We start from the raw sequence: 17,348 nt of genomic DNA on the forward strand, positions 1-17,348 counted from the left end.
TCTTGTCACTGTGGAGACTTAGAGAGTAAGTAATTTGGATAACAAATGAAAGCAAAGGAGAAAGTGAGTATAAAATGGGAGTAAAAGCACGGAGGAAGTAAAAGCAGAGAAAGCAGCAAGAGTACATATAATCCATTTAAAGAGCTGGAGTTCCATGTTGTTCAATCTTTTCAAGGAACCATAATCAATGTACAGACCAGCAACCAGATGTCGTTAATATAGGGATTTCAATATTTTCTTGAGTCTCTTAGGTAACATTAAAAATGATCCAATTCATAGCCCACAGTAACATGTCTCAAAAACAAAACCTCTTTCTTATTTAACCCACAACATTCTTATAGCATATAGCATATATGCTTATGTATATATGTGTGTATATATATATATATATGCTTATATATATATATATGCTTATGTATATATGGTATATAGCATATACCATATATAGTCTTATAGCATATAGGACTCCTCACTCAACAAACCCCCAGATTCTCCCCAGAGCCCCATCTTCCCGGTTTTCAGTTTCCTCATTCCTCCAGTAGGGTGGGCTTAACTCCACTTGATGAGTCCAAAGGCAAGATCAAGACAGCTGCCACAAATACGTGTTAACAGGACAATCCACAAAAACTGTCGTATCAGGAGAAGGAGCTCTCAGCGCCAGGGTTTCTCCCTCTGTAGAAATACGTCTGGATAGAACCCATGAGGCAATGGGGATGCACGGTCATCTGGTTTACTGAAAATGACTACAAGGTCACCCACAGGTAAAACAGGCTCCACGGTAACACAGGCTTATGATACCAAGAATTTCTTGAGGTCCTAGGAGCGATACATCCCTTATTATTTATAACTCAAGTCATCTGATTTACAATCTCAGATTTTATTAAAAAAATTTTCTTTACGTGGACCATTTTTAAAGTCCTTATTGCATTTGTTACAGTATTTTTTTCTGTCTTCTGTTTTGGCTATGAGGCACGTGAGAGCTTAGCTTCCCAACCACAGATGGAACCTGCACGCCCTACGTTGGAAGGAAAGTCTCAACCCTGGACTGCCTCGGAAGTCCCCGATCTCAGATTTTAGTCTCCCACACTCTCCTCAGACGTTCCATAAGGTGGAGCTAGGTAGTTGCTTTATCTTTCCTACCTCACTGAATATAGTAAGTTTTGCCAAAACAGTGAGATGAGAGTCCAAAATCAAGGCAACTGGGAGCAGAGGGTGTATAACCACATCTCAGATGGACCCTCTCTGCTAAAAGCCGCTCATTTAATTTTTCTCATGGTAGGAATGTAGACCCATTGCAGCTTCCTCTTTCCTATCTCTTGCTGTTTCTTAACCCCCTCTCCGCGATTTTATTAACTGACATTCCATTTCTACTAATTACACTTGGTACATATTCCTCCTCTTAATAAAATTGACTTCTCTTCTGACCATTTCTATCTATTGATTCACAGTTCTTCAACATGACATCTCCTTTCTGCCTTCAAGGTTACGATTACCAGCTGCTTCACATCCTCCCCAGCACTTGTTACTGTCTCTACTGTCGTTACGGCTGTGTTAGTGAGTCTGAAGTTGATTCATCCTTTCCGTAAATATCTTTTTATCAATAAATATCCAATATCAGTAAAGGATATTGAACAGAGGGAATTCTCGACTTCCAGTTTTCAGAACGCTATCATGGAAGGTTGGATTTTGCCCAACGCTTTTTGTTGCGCTGACTGAGGCGACTGTGTAGCTTTTTTCCTCTTTGTTCTATCAATGAGGTTTGTCACACTGGTTTTCTATGTTGACCCACCCTCGGCTTCCTCTAACAAGTCTCTCCTGGTCACGGGGTACAGTCCCTTCAATATGCTGCTGAATTTGGTTTGCTGGTATTTGGTTGAGGATTTTTGCGTTTACATTCATGAGGAATACTGACCTATAGTTTTCTTGCGATGCCTTTGTCTGGCTTTGAATACTGGCTTCACAAGAAGAGGTAGGAAATGTTTCCCCTTCTTCTGTTTCCAAAGTTTTTGAAGAACTAGGGCTATTCCATCTTTAGATGTTCGGTACAATTCAAATACATCCTGTTAAGCCATCTGGGCCAGGGAATTCTGCCCAGGAAGACTCTGAATTAGTAATTCAGTTTCTTTGTTATAATCTATTTAGATTTATTTCTTCCTGAGTCAGTTTTGATAATACATGTTTTTTTCCCAGCAACTTTTCCTCTTCGTCTGTGTTAATTTGCTAGCTTAGCATTACCTTATAACTGTTTTGATCTCTGTAGAGTTGGTAGCTGTGTCCCCTTTCACTATTTTGATCATTTGTGTCTCCTCTCCTTTTTCCTTGGTTGGTCTGACTAAAGTTTTGTCAATTTTGTTGATGTTTCCAAAGAACCAACCCTTGGTTTGATTTCCTAACGTTACTTTTCTATGTCACTGACTTCCATTTTCCTCTTTATTATTTCCTTCCTTTTGCCCGCTTTAAAAAACTTCTTTATTTACTTATGGCTGTGCTGGACTTTTGCTGCCACACACAGGCTTTCTCCAGTTGCGGTCAGCAGGGGCTGCTCTTCCCTGCGGGGCGGGCTCCTCGCTGCAGTGGCTGCTCTCTGCAGGGCCTGGGCTCTAGACCACAGGCTCAGCAGTTGCGGCTCACAGGCTTAGTTATTCGGTGGCATGTGGGATCTTCCTGGACCGTCAAACCCATGTCCCCTGCATTGGTAGGCAGACTCTTAACCACTGGATCACCGGGGAAGTCCCCTTTGGCTCACTTTGGACATAGTTTGCTCTTATTTTTCTAACTTATTATTGTGGAGGCTTAGGTAATTGATTTGAAATCTTCCTTTTTTTTAAATACAGGCATTTAAAGTCGTTAACTGACCGTGCAGTGCTTTAGCTACATCTCATAAATTCTGATATGTGGTTTTATTTTCAATCAGTTCAAAATATTTTTGAACACTTATGTTCTTTAACCTGTGGGTTACTTAAGAGAAATGTGTTATTCAATTTGCAAATATTTTGTAGATTTCCCAGATTTCATTTTGCTGTTGATTTCTAATTTAATTTTGCTGTGGTCAGAGAATATATTTTGTATGACTTCAGTCCTTTTCAACACATTAAGACTCGCTTTATAACCTTATGTATGGTATATCCTGGGGAATTTACCAGGTACCCTTGAAAAGAATATGTATTTTGTTCTTGGGTACAGTGTCTAGCACATTTTTATAAAAGACATGAATTCTACCAATTAATGCAGGAAACTACAGCATAAGTGACAGTCATACACACATACTGCAAAGTACTCACTACAGTACAGGAGGTGGAGAAAAGACGAGCAATTCCCCAAAGATCCAACATCTGATTCTCAGGAAGAAGAACAACAGAGAAGAAGATATGAAATGGACTCAGAACTATTAAGAAAAGGTACTATCATTTTAAAAAAGTGACTAAATATTTAAAACTGATCAGTTATGAATTTCAGGGCTATCACTCAGTTTACCACTAAACTATGGATTTTTAAAAATCATTTTTATTATAGAAAATATGTTTATTGTAATTTGGTCATGATTAATTACTCACTGTTTGGTGTGATAACAATACCTGAATCTAACTGATAGACAATTGTGCCTTTTTCTTCTCCTACAATTTCTGGTATCTTTTCATTTCCTGTAGGTTGATAGAAATATTCTGGTTGAGGTGGAACCCATTCTGAAAGAAGGCATTGAAAAAGTATAAAATAAGAAATAATATAAAAGGTACTTTATTAGAACTGATATAATAATAGTGATCATTCAAATGGCTAGTCTGGTTGAATCAAATCAAATTCCAATCCTAAGTTTCCAGTGTGTTTGTAAATTAATCTTGCTTCTTTCTATAAAGACTATGGAGAAATTTTTAACAAAAAGCATAAACAACAGAAGTATAAGACTTAAAAATAAGCCAGAAAGTTGGTGCAACAACTCTATAAAATGTGTCCCTGAACTTCCAAGTCAGGACAATACGATCAGCTACATTTTTCTTAATACTATAAAGGAACAAGTATACCAATTTCTTCAGAGGAAACAAGGTTTTTTCATTAACACTCAGTTCTGAAAGATTTCTCATATGGGACTTGGGCAACTTCCTGCCATTTTAAGTACAGGAAGCCACTGATGAAAGCCAAGGGCATATAAAGACACAACTTAAATTCAACAATACATAAAAGAATCATACACCATGATCAGGTGAGATTTATTCCAGGGTTGCAAGGATGGTTCAACATTCACAAATCAGCCAATGTGATAAATCACAGTAACAAAATAAAGGATAAAAATCATATGATTATTTCAACATGTGAAGAAAACACATCTGAAGAAAATTCAACATCCTTTATGACAAAAATTCTCAGCAAAGGGGGTACAGACAGATCACCTCAAAATAATAAAAGCCATGAATGTCAAGCCCACAGCTAACATACTCAACAGTGAAAAGCTGAAAGCTTTTCCTTTAAGATCAGGAGCACAAGTATGCCTACTCTGACCACTTTATTCAACACAGTACTGGAAATCCTAGCCAGAGCAATCAGGCGAGAAAAAGAAATAAAAGCTCTTTAAATTGCAAAGGAAGAAGTAAAACTACCACTGACATATATTATATATAGAAAGCCCTAAAGACTCTATCAGAAAACTGTCAGAACTAATAACAAATTCAGAAAACTTGTTAGAACTATTAACAAATTTTGTATTTTGCAAAATACAAAATCAATACACAAAATTCCGTTGCATTTCTATACACGAATAATGAAAGAAAAATTAAGACAACATTCTCATTTACAACTGCATCAAAGAGTAAAATACCTATGGATAAATTTAAACATTAGTGTAACTTTTGACTTTAGGGAGTGTGGATCAGCTTCTCAGAGCTTAAACATTTCAGAGTGAGCTAACAGATAGTGAATCTGTCCTGCCTTGTACTTTAGTATGCATAGAACTTAAAACTATAATACAGAGTATCAGAACAGTAAGGCCATGACACTTCAGTCGCATTACCAATATGACGAATGCTCTCCTTGATGACCTCACATTCTATTGGCCACCTTGGAGCCTGGAGCAGCGCGTTTCCAGAGAAAAAAGCAAAGAGATCTTGGGGTTCTCTAAGGCGCGGGTTTACTTCGCCAGTGTCATCATAAAGAAGCTGTCTGCTCTTAACAAACGGTGAACTCAGCATAAGAGAATCTGCCAAAGGGAAAGGTAAAGGGTGAACAGTTTCCTTTCCCTTTTGAGGAACTTTTACTGCTCAACTGTAACAATTAAGGAATTTTAAGCCTTGTATTAAAATATCATTACAGATATGCAATCCTATGACATCTTTCTCCTTCAAAGAGATTTAGTTTAGGCTGACAACATCAAAATCATAAAATGTTGAGCTAAAATTCCCGTGTAGCTCTCAGTAAAGAATCTGCCTGCAGAGCAGGAGGCCCAGGTTTGATCCTTGGGTTGGGAAGATCCCCTGGAGAAGGAAGTGGCACCCCACTCCAGTGTCTTTGCCTGGAAAATCTCATGGACAGAGGAGCCTGGTGGGCTGCAGTCCATGGGGTCGCAAAGAGTCGGGCACGACAGAGCGACTAACGCTAACACTTAAGCTAAAATTCTGCTCTAGTCTATTAAGTACTTACATGTAAAGCTTTAGAGTAAGTCAGAAGAAACTGGTTTTTGTTTGTTTGTTTGTTTTGTTTTGCTTTTTAAATCAAAGTTAATGGGATGAAGACATTTCAACAGTGGGTTACAAATAAAAGTTACTTAATGTATGTTATTTTTGTCTAGAGAGAAGCAAAAAAAAAAAAAACCCAACTTTCAATTCGACCACCAGCATTTTAGGAAAAGAGGACATAAAACTTTAACAACTACAGTGTAACAATCTACAAATTAAATTTCAAATTCTTGCTATAACCATTCAAAGGACAGAGAGAGACTTAGGAAACAGAGGATGGAAAGAAGAGTAAGAAGGGGAAGAAGTGGGAGGAGAGCTCTTAGGAAATAAAGAAGAGGGAAAAAAGGGAGGAAGAGAAAGGTTTCAAGAAGAAAGGGCAGGGGAAGGAAAGGCTCCAGGGGTGGCAACTCCCAGCTCTGGCGGGGAGAGCAGGGAGAAGAGTTTCCGTTTTCTGGTGTGGAAGCACGTGCGATACCTCTGCTCATGGCTCCTATCTGTCTGTGCACAGTTGAGGGTAGACAGGTAGGCCCTAGAAAGAGGAAGGAAAAGGCCTGGTTTGTCCTACGGATCTTTCTTTCCTCTGTCCTTTTTCCCCTATCCCTTTCCATCCCCCCACCTTTGGGTCCCTGCATTTCTATGTCTAAACATTTCCCCCACTGTTTAATGGTGACAGTGCGGGGAGGCAACAAACATTTGAAAAGATGGTAAAGCTACTCAATCTCACTCAAAGAAATGTAAATCAAAATGACACGAAGATATCAGTTTTTTAGCTAATAGAGAGGAAAAACATTTACCTGTTTTACACTCACCCTGCCAAGGGTGTAAGTAAACAACTACCCTCAGAACTTGAGGACAAGGCAAATTTGGTGGAATCTTTCTGGACAGCAAATTTGGCAGTGTCCAGTAAGACTTAAAACACACTAACCCTTGATTCAGCAATCCCACTGCTAGGAATTACCTTACAGATTTTCTTACAAAAGCTCATCAGAATATATATGTAGAGATACTCCCTGCAGAAATGCTCAAATAGTAAAAACGTGCAAACAACCAAAGCATCCATCAAAAGGGAAGTTAAAATAACTATGACATATTAATGAGATGGAAAACTCATTAATAGGTATTATTTAATAGGTAGGTGCTCTCAAAAAGAATGAGGTAGATATTTTTTGTGCTCCTAGGGAAAGCGTCTATTATTAAAAAAAAAAAAAGCCAAAGTAAAGATAGTATAGAGGATCCTCTATGAGCAATCAGAAAGAAAAATATATAGATACTTGAGGGTATAATTTTTTTCCTGAAAAAAAATGATTACAGTAGTGGTTATATTAAGGGTGGGGCTGGGAGAGCTCTTAATTTCCTTTTGTGTTTTTTCTACCGTTTGAATTTTCTAACCTTTATGTATATTTTCTTTCTTTCTCTCCTTTCTTCCCTTCTTTTTCCCTTTTTGAAACAAGTATATTGTAACTCATTTCTTTTTTACTTCCTTTGTACTTTTCTGGTTTAAAAAACAACACAACAAAAGAAGAAAAAAGGAAGAAAAACAAAAAACAATAAATGCTCTGCTACAAAGACAAAGAAAAATATCTTCCTCACTCCAATGACCAAAATGGGGGTGGGGGTGGCAAGGTGTCAGGTTACCAATTCTACTCTAACTAAAATTCATTTGCATTGTTGTGTTACTTCTGTAGCTGGCTTTGCATTTTATGTTTTTTTTTGTTTTTTTTTTTTTACTATATTTAGACAGGCAACTGTTTTTACATATGAAGACAGGCAATTGTTTCTTATTAATGCTATTTCACGCATCAGTACATGGGACAGGAGGAAACCGAAGGTGGGTGGTTGGCTAGCTCCTGAGCCACCCCACCCTGACAGTCTTCTTTGCTCAACCATTGCCTTTCTACTCCCTGCCAGGAGCTCTGGGACACAGAATGGAAGAGCCTTCCGAGCAGAAGGATGAACAAAGATGTAAGATACATATTTGAACATGAAAATGGAACTGCTGCATCAGAGGTTAAGTACCGTCACATCTCCCTCCGATTGCCAAACTGCCATCCTAAAACAGTCCATCTGGGGCCTTCCTGGTGGCTCGGGTAAAGGATCCGCCTGGCAATGCAGGAGACACAGCTTCCGTCCCTGCTCTGGGGAGACCCCACACGCTGCAGAACAAGCAAGCCTGTGGGCCACAGCTGTTGAGCCAGGGCTCCGGAGCCCGCGAGCCACAGGGACGTAAGCCCTCCCGCCCTGGAGCCCACGCTCCGAAACAAGAGAAACCCCCACAGGGAGAGGCCCATGCACCGCAACTAGAGAGGAGCCCCCGCTTGCCGCAACTAGAGAAAAGCCCGTGCGGTGATGAAGATCCAGCACAGTCAAAAAAATAAATAATAATAAATAAAAATTTTAAAGCCTATCTATTCACAGTGTGGGAGGGTGTTCTACCATCTCCTGACCTCTACTAGGTATAATCATAAAAATATTTTTGCCCAAGTCTCATAATTTACAACATGATACTTTGACATACTGATTTGTATCTTTAATTAGGGGTGAAATTGAGCATCTTTTCACAAAGCTTCCTGACTGTGTTTGCTTCTCTATGAGCTCCTTGCTCATGTCCTTTGTCCATCTTTTCTATTTGGTCATCTTTTATATATTGATTTGTAAGAGTTATTTTGTTAAGGAAATTAATCCTTGGACATGCCTGTGTGCTCAGTCGTGTCCAACTCTGCAACCCTAGGACTGTAGCCCACCAGACTCCTGTGTCCATGGGATGTCCCAGGCAAGAATACTGCAGTGGGTTGCCATTTCCTCCTCTAGGGGATCTGACCCAGGGATCGAACCGGCATCTCCTGCGTCTCCTGCACTGCAGGCGGATTCTTGACCGCTGGCCACCAGGGGAGCCCACGTTGCATGTTGCATTGACTGCTTTTCTATGAACTCCTTGTCCGTTTTTCTATTTGGTCATCTTTTGCTTATTGACTTGCAAGTTATTTTGTTAAGGAAATTAATAATGGAACTTTTTTCTAAACATAAGGTTTTGCTGTAAAAATTATCAGTGTTCTATTTTATGGCTTTTGGGTCTTATATCATTCAAAGATTTTTAACTAGAAAAGGGATACAATCAGATTTGCACATAAACAGGAAAAAAAAAAAAACACCACTGTGTGGCAAGTGGATTGGAAGATGGCATCATGGAACCAGAGAGCAATGAGAAGGCTGTTTCAATAGTGAGATGATGGTGGCTGGGGTGCGGAAAGGGGCATGGGAGGAAGGACGTGCAGTAGAGGGAAGTGAATTGATGTTTGGTTGGATATGTATTGAGGGAGAAATTCAACTGCGTTCCTACCCTTGGATTCTAGAAAAAACTCGTGGAATCCCTGTAAAAAAGTTAGCTTGGATTGGTTCCCACCACTCCTATGCAAAGAGCCTCAACAAATATATCCATCAAAACTGCATGAAAAAAATCAACATGTTACTCTTGACCAAAGAGTTTTAACAAATTTTCCAACAATGTGGAGGAAGACTATGCAGAACACACAGTAGTTTAAACCTACAATCCAAAGCACATCTACAGAATATTTTTTTTGTTTTGTTGTTTTTCTTTTCATTTAAAAATTTTCTTTTTTTTTTTTTAAGATAGAACATTTCTGAGTGATGTCAGAAACAGTGTCCAAGGATGCTCCTCTGGCTTCTCCCATGCTAGGCCACGTTCTCCTCCACCCCGGGAGCAGCTGCTCAAGGCACCAGGGGTTCTAGGGCCATACGACACTGAGTGCTACTCACATAGATGCTTCTCCTTTTGCAAGCGGTCCGGTGTCAAATCCTCTCTTTTTCCAAAAGAGCCACTCAACAGGTATCGAGGATTATTCTTCCAAACATGCTGGTGCGTAGCAGAGTTTGGTAAACTGCCTCTCTGAGCTAAGAACAGGCAGTTTAGTGAAAGATGCTGAAGGCTAGTTCGTCACATCCAACATCGAGGTCAACAACCAAACAATTACTACTAGGAAACTTCCTTCTAGTCACCACCTGCCACACCACAGGCCTTTACAACCAATATAACCCATTTTCCAAAGAGGTTTCACGTTCCAACTTATGTGAGTTAAACATATAATTTTCTCCATTTCATGTTGAGGAGAAGACTGGAGAGGCATATGGTAAAGCAGAAAGGAAGGGCCAGGGGAGGCAGAAAGAAATCAGTACTTCTACGGCCGAGTCGGGGCAAGTCCTCGGAGTGGGAGTGAAGCACTCAGAACAAGAGATGCTTTGTCCTGAGGGCTCTGCTGAATCTGGCAACCTGGGAATTCGGCTTTCAACAAGTCAGTGATCACTTACCAAATGAAACAGGTAATAAGAAAGTTTAACAAGACAGAAATAAAATCAGTACAAAAACCTAAATTTTATTTCTAAATACCAAGAACAAAGTTAGAACATCAAAATTTTAAGATACCACTTATAAAAGCATACACATAAGCAGTTCCATGAAAACAATTTATAAATTTTATTGGAAGACATTAAGAAGGACCTAAGCGAATTAAGAGAATTAGAAAATACTATTAATAGATCGGAGAATGTGCTATTGGAAAATTCTCATTTCTTGTCAAGTTTGATCTATAGATTAAATGCAATCCCATTTATTTAAAAGCATCACATGCCAATTCTAAAATTAAATAAAAAGGTAAGGTTAGCCAAGACACTTCTGAAAACAACAATATGGGAGGACATTTCTTTCCAGATATCAAGACTATTTCAATGCCATGTCATGTCATTAAGAAAGGGTGGTACTGGTTCAAGGACAGACAGACAGACCTCTGTATAAATGGACACTCAACAGAAGTGACAGAGCATATCAGTGGGGAAAGGAAGTACTTTTCATTAACGCTGCTCAAAAAATTCGACATTAGTTTATCCAAGCACAACTCTAAGTTGACCCAACAATTTACTTCAATGACCCAGGAAAGGTGACGCTGGATCAGAACGAGATATTACCTTTATAGTAGCCATAGTACTGGAGATGATAGCGCATAAAGTCTTCATAGGGATCAGGAAGAGTCTGTGAAAGGACAGACCATCTCAATCAGGAAAATGTTTTCATAATAATCATTATTATAACAGCCTGCTATAAGAGTAATACTGACTCTTAACAAAGGTACACAAGCATGGTCTCAGAGGACGCCACACCTGAGAACTTCTAAAAACAAACCATGTGAAAGACATTTGTGCAAATTATTCTACCTTTGGGATCAAGATCTCTAGCCAGAAAAAGGTGCCACCAGAATATGCCTTCTGAGCTAGCACTGGGTTTCTGGAGAGGGGTGGGTACCGACCTCCTGCTTTAGCTCTGTTTCCAATGTTGGGAACATGTTACTTCTGCATGGTATGCTGAAGACCAGTCAGTGACACCCGCATCCAGCAACAGCCCCTGCCCAATTTCCAAAAGGGCAGTTGATTACATAGGAGGAGCTAAAATAAACCAGAGCAGGACAACTGGAGTCACCTATCGACAGTCACTCCCGTCCCCTCCCTCTGCTCCGCAGCTCCCACGCGGCACCGCTCCCTCTTCCCTGCCAACCCAACCTCTCATCAGTTAAACCAGGGCCCGCCATGAGGCCCGGGTGGGCACCTGAGGAATCTGGGAGGGCGGCCAGTCTTCCGACCTCCTCCTTCCGAGGCGCCAGGCCCCCTGTCGGCTCCATGCTTCTTCTCCGGGTTGAGGGGGATGCCCACCACCAGGACGCCGCTGGACAGTGAAAGAAAAGGGGAGGGGAGTCCGGCGGAGTCGTCTCGGGGCGGGTGGGAAAAGAAAGGTCAGGGGCTCCGAAAACGGAATTCAGGGTTTCGGGGTTTCCGAGTCACGGAGAAGGTGGTGGAGGGCAATTTCCCGGAGTCTAGGGATGGGGCGTAGAGATTTCCTGGGAGGCCAGAGGGAAGGGTGCCACCGCCTCGGCGCCCCGGACTGTCCGGGGCAATAGGGGTTGGGAGCGGAGCCGGCCGCGACAGAGGAGCCTGAGTGAGGCGGGGGGCTCACCACCCGCAGGCAGAGGCCCCGCCGCGCACCCGGCCGAGGACGCGCTCGCGGAGCTCTCGCCAAGCCACAGCTTTCGGCTGGGGCGCCGGTAGCCTAGCAACCGCGAGCCGGAAGCGGGAAGGCGGGGCGGCTTGGCGCTTCCGGGAGCGAGGCCCCGCCTCCGAGGAAGGGGGTGGGGAACCAGGGGAAAGTGGAAGACTGCAGTACCAAAGCTTTGTTGTTACACTTTTCATTACAGTATTGCAGCCCGGATTGTTACTTTGTTACTCTCTCATTACAGTATTGCAGCCCGAATTCTTACTCTTTTCACTGGAGTATTGCAGCCCGGATTCTGGGGATTAGAAATTGCGTTGATGGGGGCTTCCTTGGCGATCCTGGGAAGGAAATGGCAACCCACTCCAGCATTCTTGCCTATAGAATTCCATGGAGAGGAGCCTGGCATGCTGCAGTCCAATGGGGGCTCAAGAGTCAGACACGACTGAGCGACTAATACTTCCACTGTTCCTTTCCTTGGCGGTCCAGTGATTTATTTAATAAGAGACCGCGCTTACATTGCAGGGCACAGGTGGGATCCCTGGTCGGTAGCTAAGGCATGCTCCATGGGGCAGCCAAAAAGGAAGAAAAAAAAAAACCAAAAAGCTGTTTCTCAGCTCTAAGAAAACTGTTGGGTATTGCTCAAAGGGAGCTGCTTCTCCTCTTTCACCTTATATTTCCTCCATCCCATAGCTAGAATTGAAAAATTACCTTCTGCGTTGAAAAATACAAGAAAACAAAGTAAAACCCACACCTTGGCTTATCAAATTGTCAGATTCAAAAAAATGCTTCTGGTCTGGCAAGTTAGGGACAAAGACACTTAGTCCCTGTCAACAATTCCTAGAAATCTGGGCAACTGTTACGCAGTGAAAAGCAAAAGCTTTAATGACTAGTCAATAGCCCTTTTTTTCCAGAAATGTGCTCTATGCAAATGACAAGAAAAACAATTTATATACAAAATGGTCACCCCGATTTTTGTATAAATAAAAACCAACACACAAGTATACATGACACTGATTAGGCAGTTAGCTGCATATAAATATACTGGAATAAAATTTTAACTACTGTTGTCTTTGGTTAACTTTACAGGACTATGAGTATACAGGACTATGAGTATATGTAACTCTTGTAGCTAGTGAGAGTATAAAGCATCTTTTTTTCCAGAATATTAACCACATTTTGTCATTTCCAGGATTTAAGTAGGCTAAATACCAGCTAATATCATAGACCACAAGCTCCAAAACTTAAGTCACACTGTATTTTCTGGTACTAGAGTCCTGTTTTTCTAACTCCATCCTCCCACCCTGCAATGGGCTCAAGATCCTGACACTCTTCTGAGAGCTTCTTCAATGTCTGCCTTACACCATACCTGGTTAGAAAAAACGACTGATTTAAAGTCTTGGTGACATCTTCATGGAGTAACAGGAAAAACAGGAGCAAAAGGATAACCAATCAGAAGTATAAAAAAGGCTTTATTAGTGCATATATACAAATTTACAAGGTCAGAAACTGGAGAAATACAAACAGCTTTAAAACAATTTGCTTTTTCTTCAGTTTAAAGTGACTTTTACCTGATTGTGATACAATAGAAAGTACAGAACAGTAAACTGCTTTTTTAAATACTGGAATTTTATGGAGAATACATTCACATATAAATGGGAGGTGAACTTTGGACCAAGGTACAGCAATGGAGACACAGCAATACATACAGTGGCTCGTTACATTTACTTCCAAGTGTGAGGGGGAAGTCTCAAAGACAGGAACACTTGCTGCTGCTGCCATATACTGAAATTTATATGTCACCTAGTATGTGCAATGACTGAGCTATCTTTATCAGTTCTAGAATTTGTGAGAAATACTCTATAAATTTATAGAGTGTGGCTGTCTGTTAGCACGACATGAACGAGTTTGTATACCTCAGCACTTCGGGGGTGGCAGACTAAGAGGAAGAGGTCAGAAGGAAATTCCTATAATCCCAGTTAAGCAAGGTAGATAGAGCTGCCTTCATAATTGCACTTGTTCTGAAGAAGGTAATGAGAGAGAGAGCGCCACACTAGAACTACAAGAGGCTCTATTAGGCAGGAAAATCCTTCCCTTTTCATCAGTGAGTCCTCTACACAAGTGTCATTGAGCCACACATCCAGACTGATGAGGATAACGTACCTAACATGCTGAGTTTGCCAGTGTGAGAATACAGGCAGCCAGGTCAAATAGTTCAACCACCTTACCTTTTGGCAAAACAGAAAAACGACACTTCACAAATGTGGGAGTTTTGTATGCTCTTGCCCAGGAAATTCATATGCTCTCCCTCATAACATTTATAGTTTATTGACAACAGTAAAACTGGTTAAGACTCTGAACTGAACATTAAAAAAAAAAAAAACAACCAGTACACAGTAACAAAAAAGTAAAAAACTATGTGTTTGGAGCCATTTTTCGTCTCTTCAGTCTTGCTCGCCAATCTTCAGGAAGAGCTTCAAAATTAGCATTTCTCTCTGCCATGCCGCTGTGAAAACAATACACAGATTACGTCACTGAAAAAAAAAAAAGGATGGAACTGTTCATTTCCTAGCAAATAAAAACTAACTAAACCTGAAAATTGGATCTATCGTATCTATCTTCATGAAAAAGTTTCAAATTTCTCAGCTGAGTACCAGAATAGTTTTCATCAAATTTCTTAATTGATAGGTCAACCAAACACATACAAAATACTCTGCTCTACAGTTCTATTTATATGTAAGTGCATATTTATTTTTATGTCTCCCCAGTAACCATTAAAGCTACACTGAAGGAAAATAACACATGCTTGTAGAAGTATTTCTTGGCTCCAAGGAGTTAGGAGTCTTTATCCTAGATTTATTTACCTAACCTCTAAGAAGATATATTTAACCCTCAACATACCACCAGGGATGGGCAGACCTAATGTTTCTGAGATCCTCTTTTCATTAGTTCTAACTACCATTGATCTCTCACGGCTTATTCAAATTCAATGGTTTAAAAAACTGATTAAAACTCAAGATTCACCTGGCAGGCTACAGTCTATGGGGTAGTAAAAGAGTTGGACACGACTTAGGGATTAAACAACAACAATATGCGATCTGTTCATAGGTAAACCACATAGTACGCTATGATTTAAACAAAAAAACCAAACTCAAGATTCTTGGGAATTCCCTGGCTGTACAGTAGTCAGGACTCTCTGCACTTTCTGTGGAGGGCCCAGTCAGGAAACCAAGAGCCCGCCAGCTGTGCGGAGCAGCAAAAACAAAACAAAACTCAGATTCTATCTTGCAATAACCAAAATGAGTGCATGAGACCCTTTTATAAATCTAAAATAAGATAAATTACAAGATCTTTGTGACTTCCCATCATTTGAAATAGTTTGCTATTTCATCACTGTAGGAATTAATCATTAATCAATTCCCAGCAATACTAAAAAGGACTAAAATAGTAAGAAAACTCAAGAATAATGGAGTCATCTACACAGATGATACAAAAGTAAAACTAAATTAATACCATCCTGCAGTTTTCTTCCTGCGTTGCCCCAAATCATGTGCATCACCTTTCAAGGAAGTAAAGTCTGGAGACAACATCTTCATAGTCTCCTCCTGGACAGCCCCCAATATTATATAATTCAGATGAATACAGAGAGATAGCAGCACTGTACATTTAAATTGTGATGATAAAATTGACTGGATTAAAAAAAAAAAAAAAAACTGACTGGATAAGTAAAATCTCAGGCTATGAGTGTGAAGGAGACCATAATCTAGATGAATTTTCTTAAATTCAAGATTAATGAGTGAACAATATATAGGTCAAAAAGGAAATACAGTATTTGCGTTAAGTTTTCACGTTTTATGCTGCTGTAGGCTAAAACCAGTTGAGCTATTTCAAATCCTGAAAGATGATGCTGTGAAAGTGCTGCACTCAATATGCCAGCAAATTTGGAAAACTCAGCAGTGGCCACAGGATTGGAAAAGGTCAATTTTCATTCCAATCCCTAAGAAAGGCAATCCCAAAGTATGCTCAAACTACCGCACAATTGCACTCATCTCACATGCTAGCAAAGTAATGCTAAAAATTCTCCAAGCCAGGTTTCAGCAATATGTAAACAGTGAACTTCCAGATGTTCAAGTTGGTTTTAGAAAAGGCAGAGGAACCAGAGATCAAATTGCCAACATCCGCTGGATCATCGAAAAAGCAACAGAGTTCCAGAAAAACATCTATTTCTGCTTTATTGACTCTGCCAAAGCCTTTGACTGTGTGGATCACAATAAACTGTGAAAAACTCTGAAAGAGATGGGCATACCAGACCACCTGACCTGTCTCTTGAGAAACCTGTATGCAGGTCAGGAAGCAACAGAACTGGACATGAACCAACAGACTGGTTCCAAATAGGAAAAGGAGTACGTCAAGGCTATATATTGTCACCTGCTTGTTTAACTTACATGCGGAGTACATCATGAGAAATGCTGGGCTGGAAGAAGCACAAGCTGGAATCAAGATTGCCGGGAGAAACATCAATAACCTCAGATATGCAGATAACACCACCCTTATGGCAGAAAGTGAAGAGGAACTAAATAGCCTCTTGATGAAAGTGAAAGAGGAGAGTGAAAAAGTTGGCTTAAAGCTCAACATTCAGAAAACCAAGATCATGGCATCTGGTCCCATCACTTCATGGGAAACAGATGGGCAAACAGTGGAAGGAGTGTCAGACTTTATTTTTTGGGGCTCCAAAATCACTGCAGATGGTGACTGCATCCATGAAATTAAAAGATGCTTACTCCTTGGAAGGAAAGTTATTACCAACCTAGGTAGCATATTAAAAAGCAGAGACATTCCTTTGCCAACAAAGGTCCGTCTAGTCAAGGCTATGGTTTTTCCAGTGGTCATGTATGGATGTGAGTGTTGGACTATAAAGAAAGCTGAGCGCCGAAAAATTGATGCTTTTGAACTGTGGTGTTGGAGAAGACTCTTGAGAGTCCCTTGGACTGCAAGGAGATCCAACCAGTCCATCCTAAAGGAGATCAGTCCTGGGTGTTCACTGGAAGGACTGATGCTGAAGCTGAAACTCCGGTACTTTGGCCACCTCATGGGAAGAGTTGACTCACCGGAAAAGACCCTGATGCTGGGAGGGATTGGGGGCAGGAGGAGAAGGGGACGACAGAGGATGAGATGGCTGGATGGCATCACCGACTCGATGGACATGAGTTTGAGTAAGCTCCAGGAGTTGGTTTTGGACAGGGAGGCCCGGCGTGCTGCGATTCATGGGGTTGCAAAGAGTCAGACACAACTGAGCGACTGAACTGAACTGAAGCTAAAACTTATTTGATCAAGTTCATAAGCGGGACAAATGCTAAAAACATGTGTGCAGTGGCTAGAGAGAAACATATTTTAGGAACAAAAATTTCACTGGAAGACTATTCCAATTGGTGTTTATGGATCTAAAAATGAAAATGTTTTGAATTATGAAGCAAAGATGGCTATCGTCTCTCTCAATTTTTCTTTTTTTGCCACACAATGTGAGATCGTTCCATGACCAGGGACTGAACTTGGGCCCTCAGCAGTGAAGGTGCACAATCCTGAGCGCTGGGCTGCCAGGGAATTCCCTCAGACATTTCTGTAAGCACTGCATTTAT

The 17,348-nt window shown here is 40.7% G+C and overlaps 2 protein-coding genes and 1 long non-coding RNA gene across 5 annotated transcripts in view; 1 reads left to right on the top strand and 2 right to left on the bottom strand.

The window, feature by feature from the left end:
* Positions 1–11,780, bottom strand: part of AGBL2 (AGBL carboxypeptidase 2) — a 29,345-nt gene extending 17,565 nt beyond the window's left edge. Inside the window, exons 1-7 of one of the 2 annotated variants that reach the window (XM_043912086.1) lie at positions 11,275–11,780; positions 10,979–11,114; positions 10,641–10,704; positions 9,438–9,572; positions 6,139–6,192; positions 5,003–5,188; positions 3,576–3,641 (exon numbers count right to left, since the gene is read on the bottom strand). In XM_043912086.1, coding sequence (XP_043768021.1) covers positions 3,576–3,641; positions 5,003–5,188; positions 6,139–6,192; positions 9,438–9,572; positions 10,641–10,704; positions 10,979–11,014 — 541 coding nt within the window. In that variant the 5' untranslated portion in view covers positions 11,015–11,114; positions 11,275–11,780. Of the gene's footprint in view, positions 1–3,575; positions 3,684–5,002; positions 5,189–6,138; positions 6,193–9,437; positions 9,573–10,640; positions 10,705–10,978; positions 11,115–11,274 lie in introns of both variants that reach the window. The other variant, XM_043912077.1, reaches the window with a different exon arrangement.
* LOC122699753 lies at positions 1,695–8,030 on the top strand. Its single transcript, XR_006342668.1, has 3 exons — positions 1,695–1,969; positions 3,232–3,398; positions 7,572–8,030. It is a non-coding gene; the product is annotated as an uncharacterized LOC122699753 (long non-coding RNA).
* A 1,384-nt stretch (positions 11,781–13,164) lies between the features above and the next one.
* Positions 13,165–17,348, bottom strand: part of FNBP4 (formin binding protein 4) — a 31,133-nt gene continuing 26,949 nt past the window's right edge. Inside the window, exon 17 of one of the 2 annotated variants that reach the window (XM_043912119.1) lies at positions 13,165–14,246. In XM_043912119.1, coding sequence (XP_043768054.1) covers positions 14,195–14,246 — 52 coding nt within the window. In that variant the 3' untranslated portion in view covers positions 13,165–14,194. The remainder of the gene's footprint in view (positions 14,247–17,348) is intronic. The other variant, XM_043912110.1, reaches the window with a different exon arrangement.

This window comes from Cervus elaphus, chromosome 1, assembly GCF_910594005.1.
Source record: "Cervus elaphus chromosome 1, mCerEla1.1, whole genome shotgun sequence".
In the NCBI taxonomy this organism is placed as follows: Eukaryota; Metazoa; Chordata; class Mammalia; order Artiodactyla; family Cervidae; genus Cervus; species Cervus elaphus.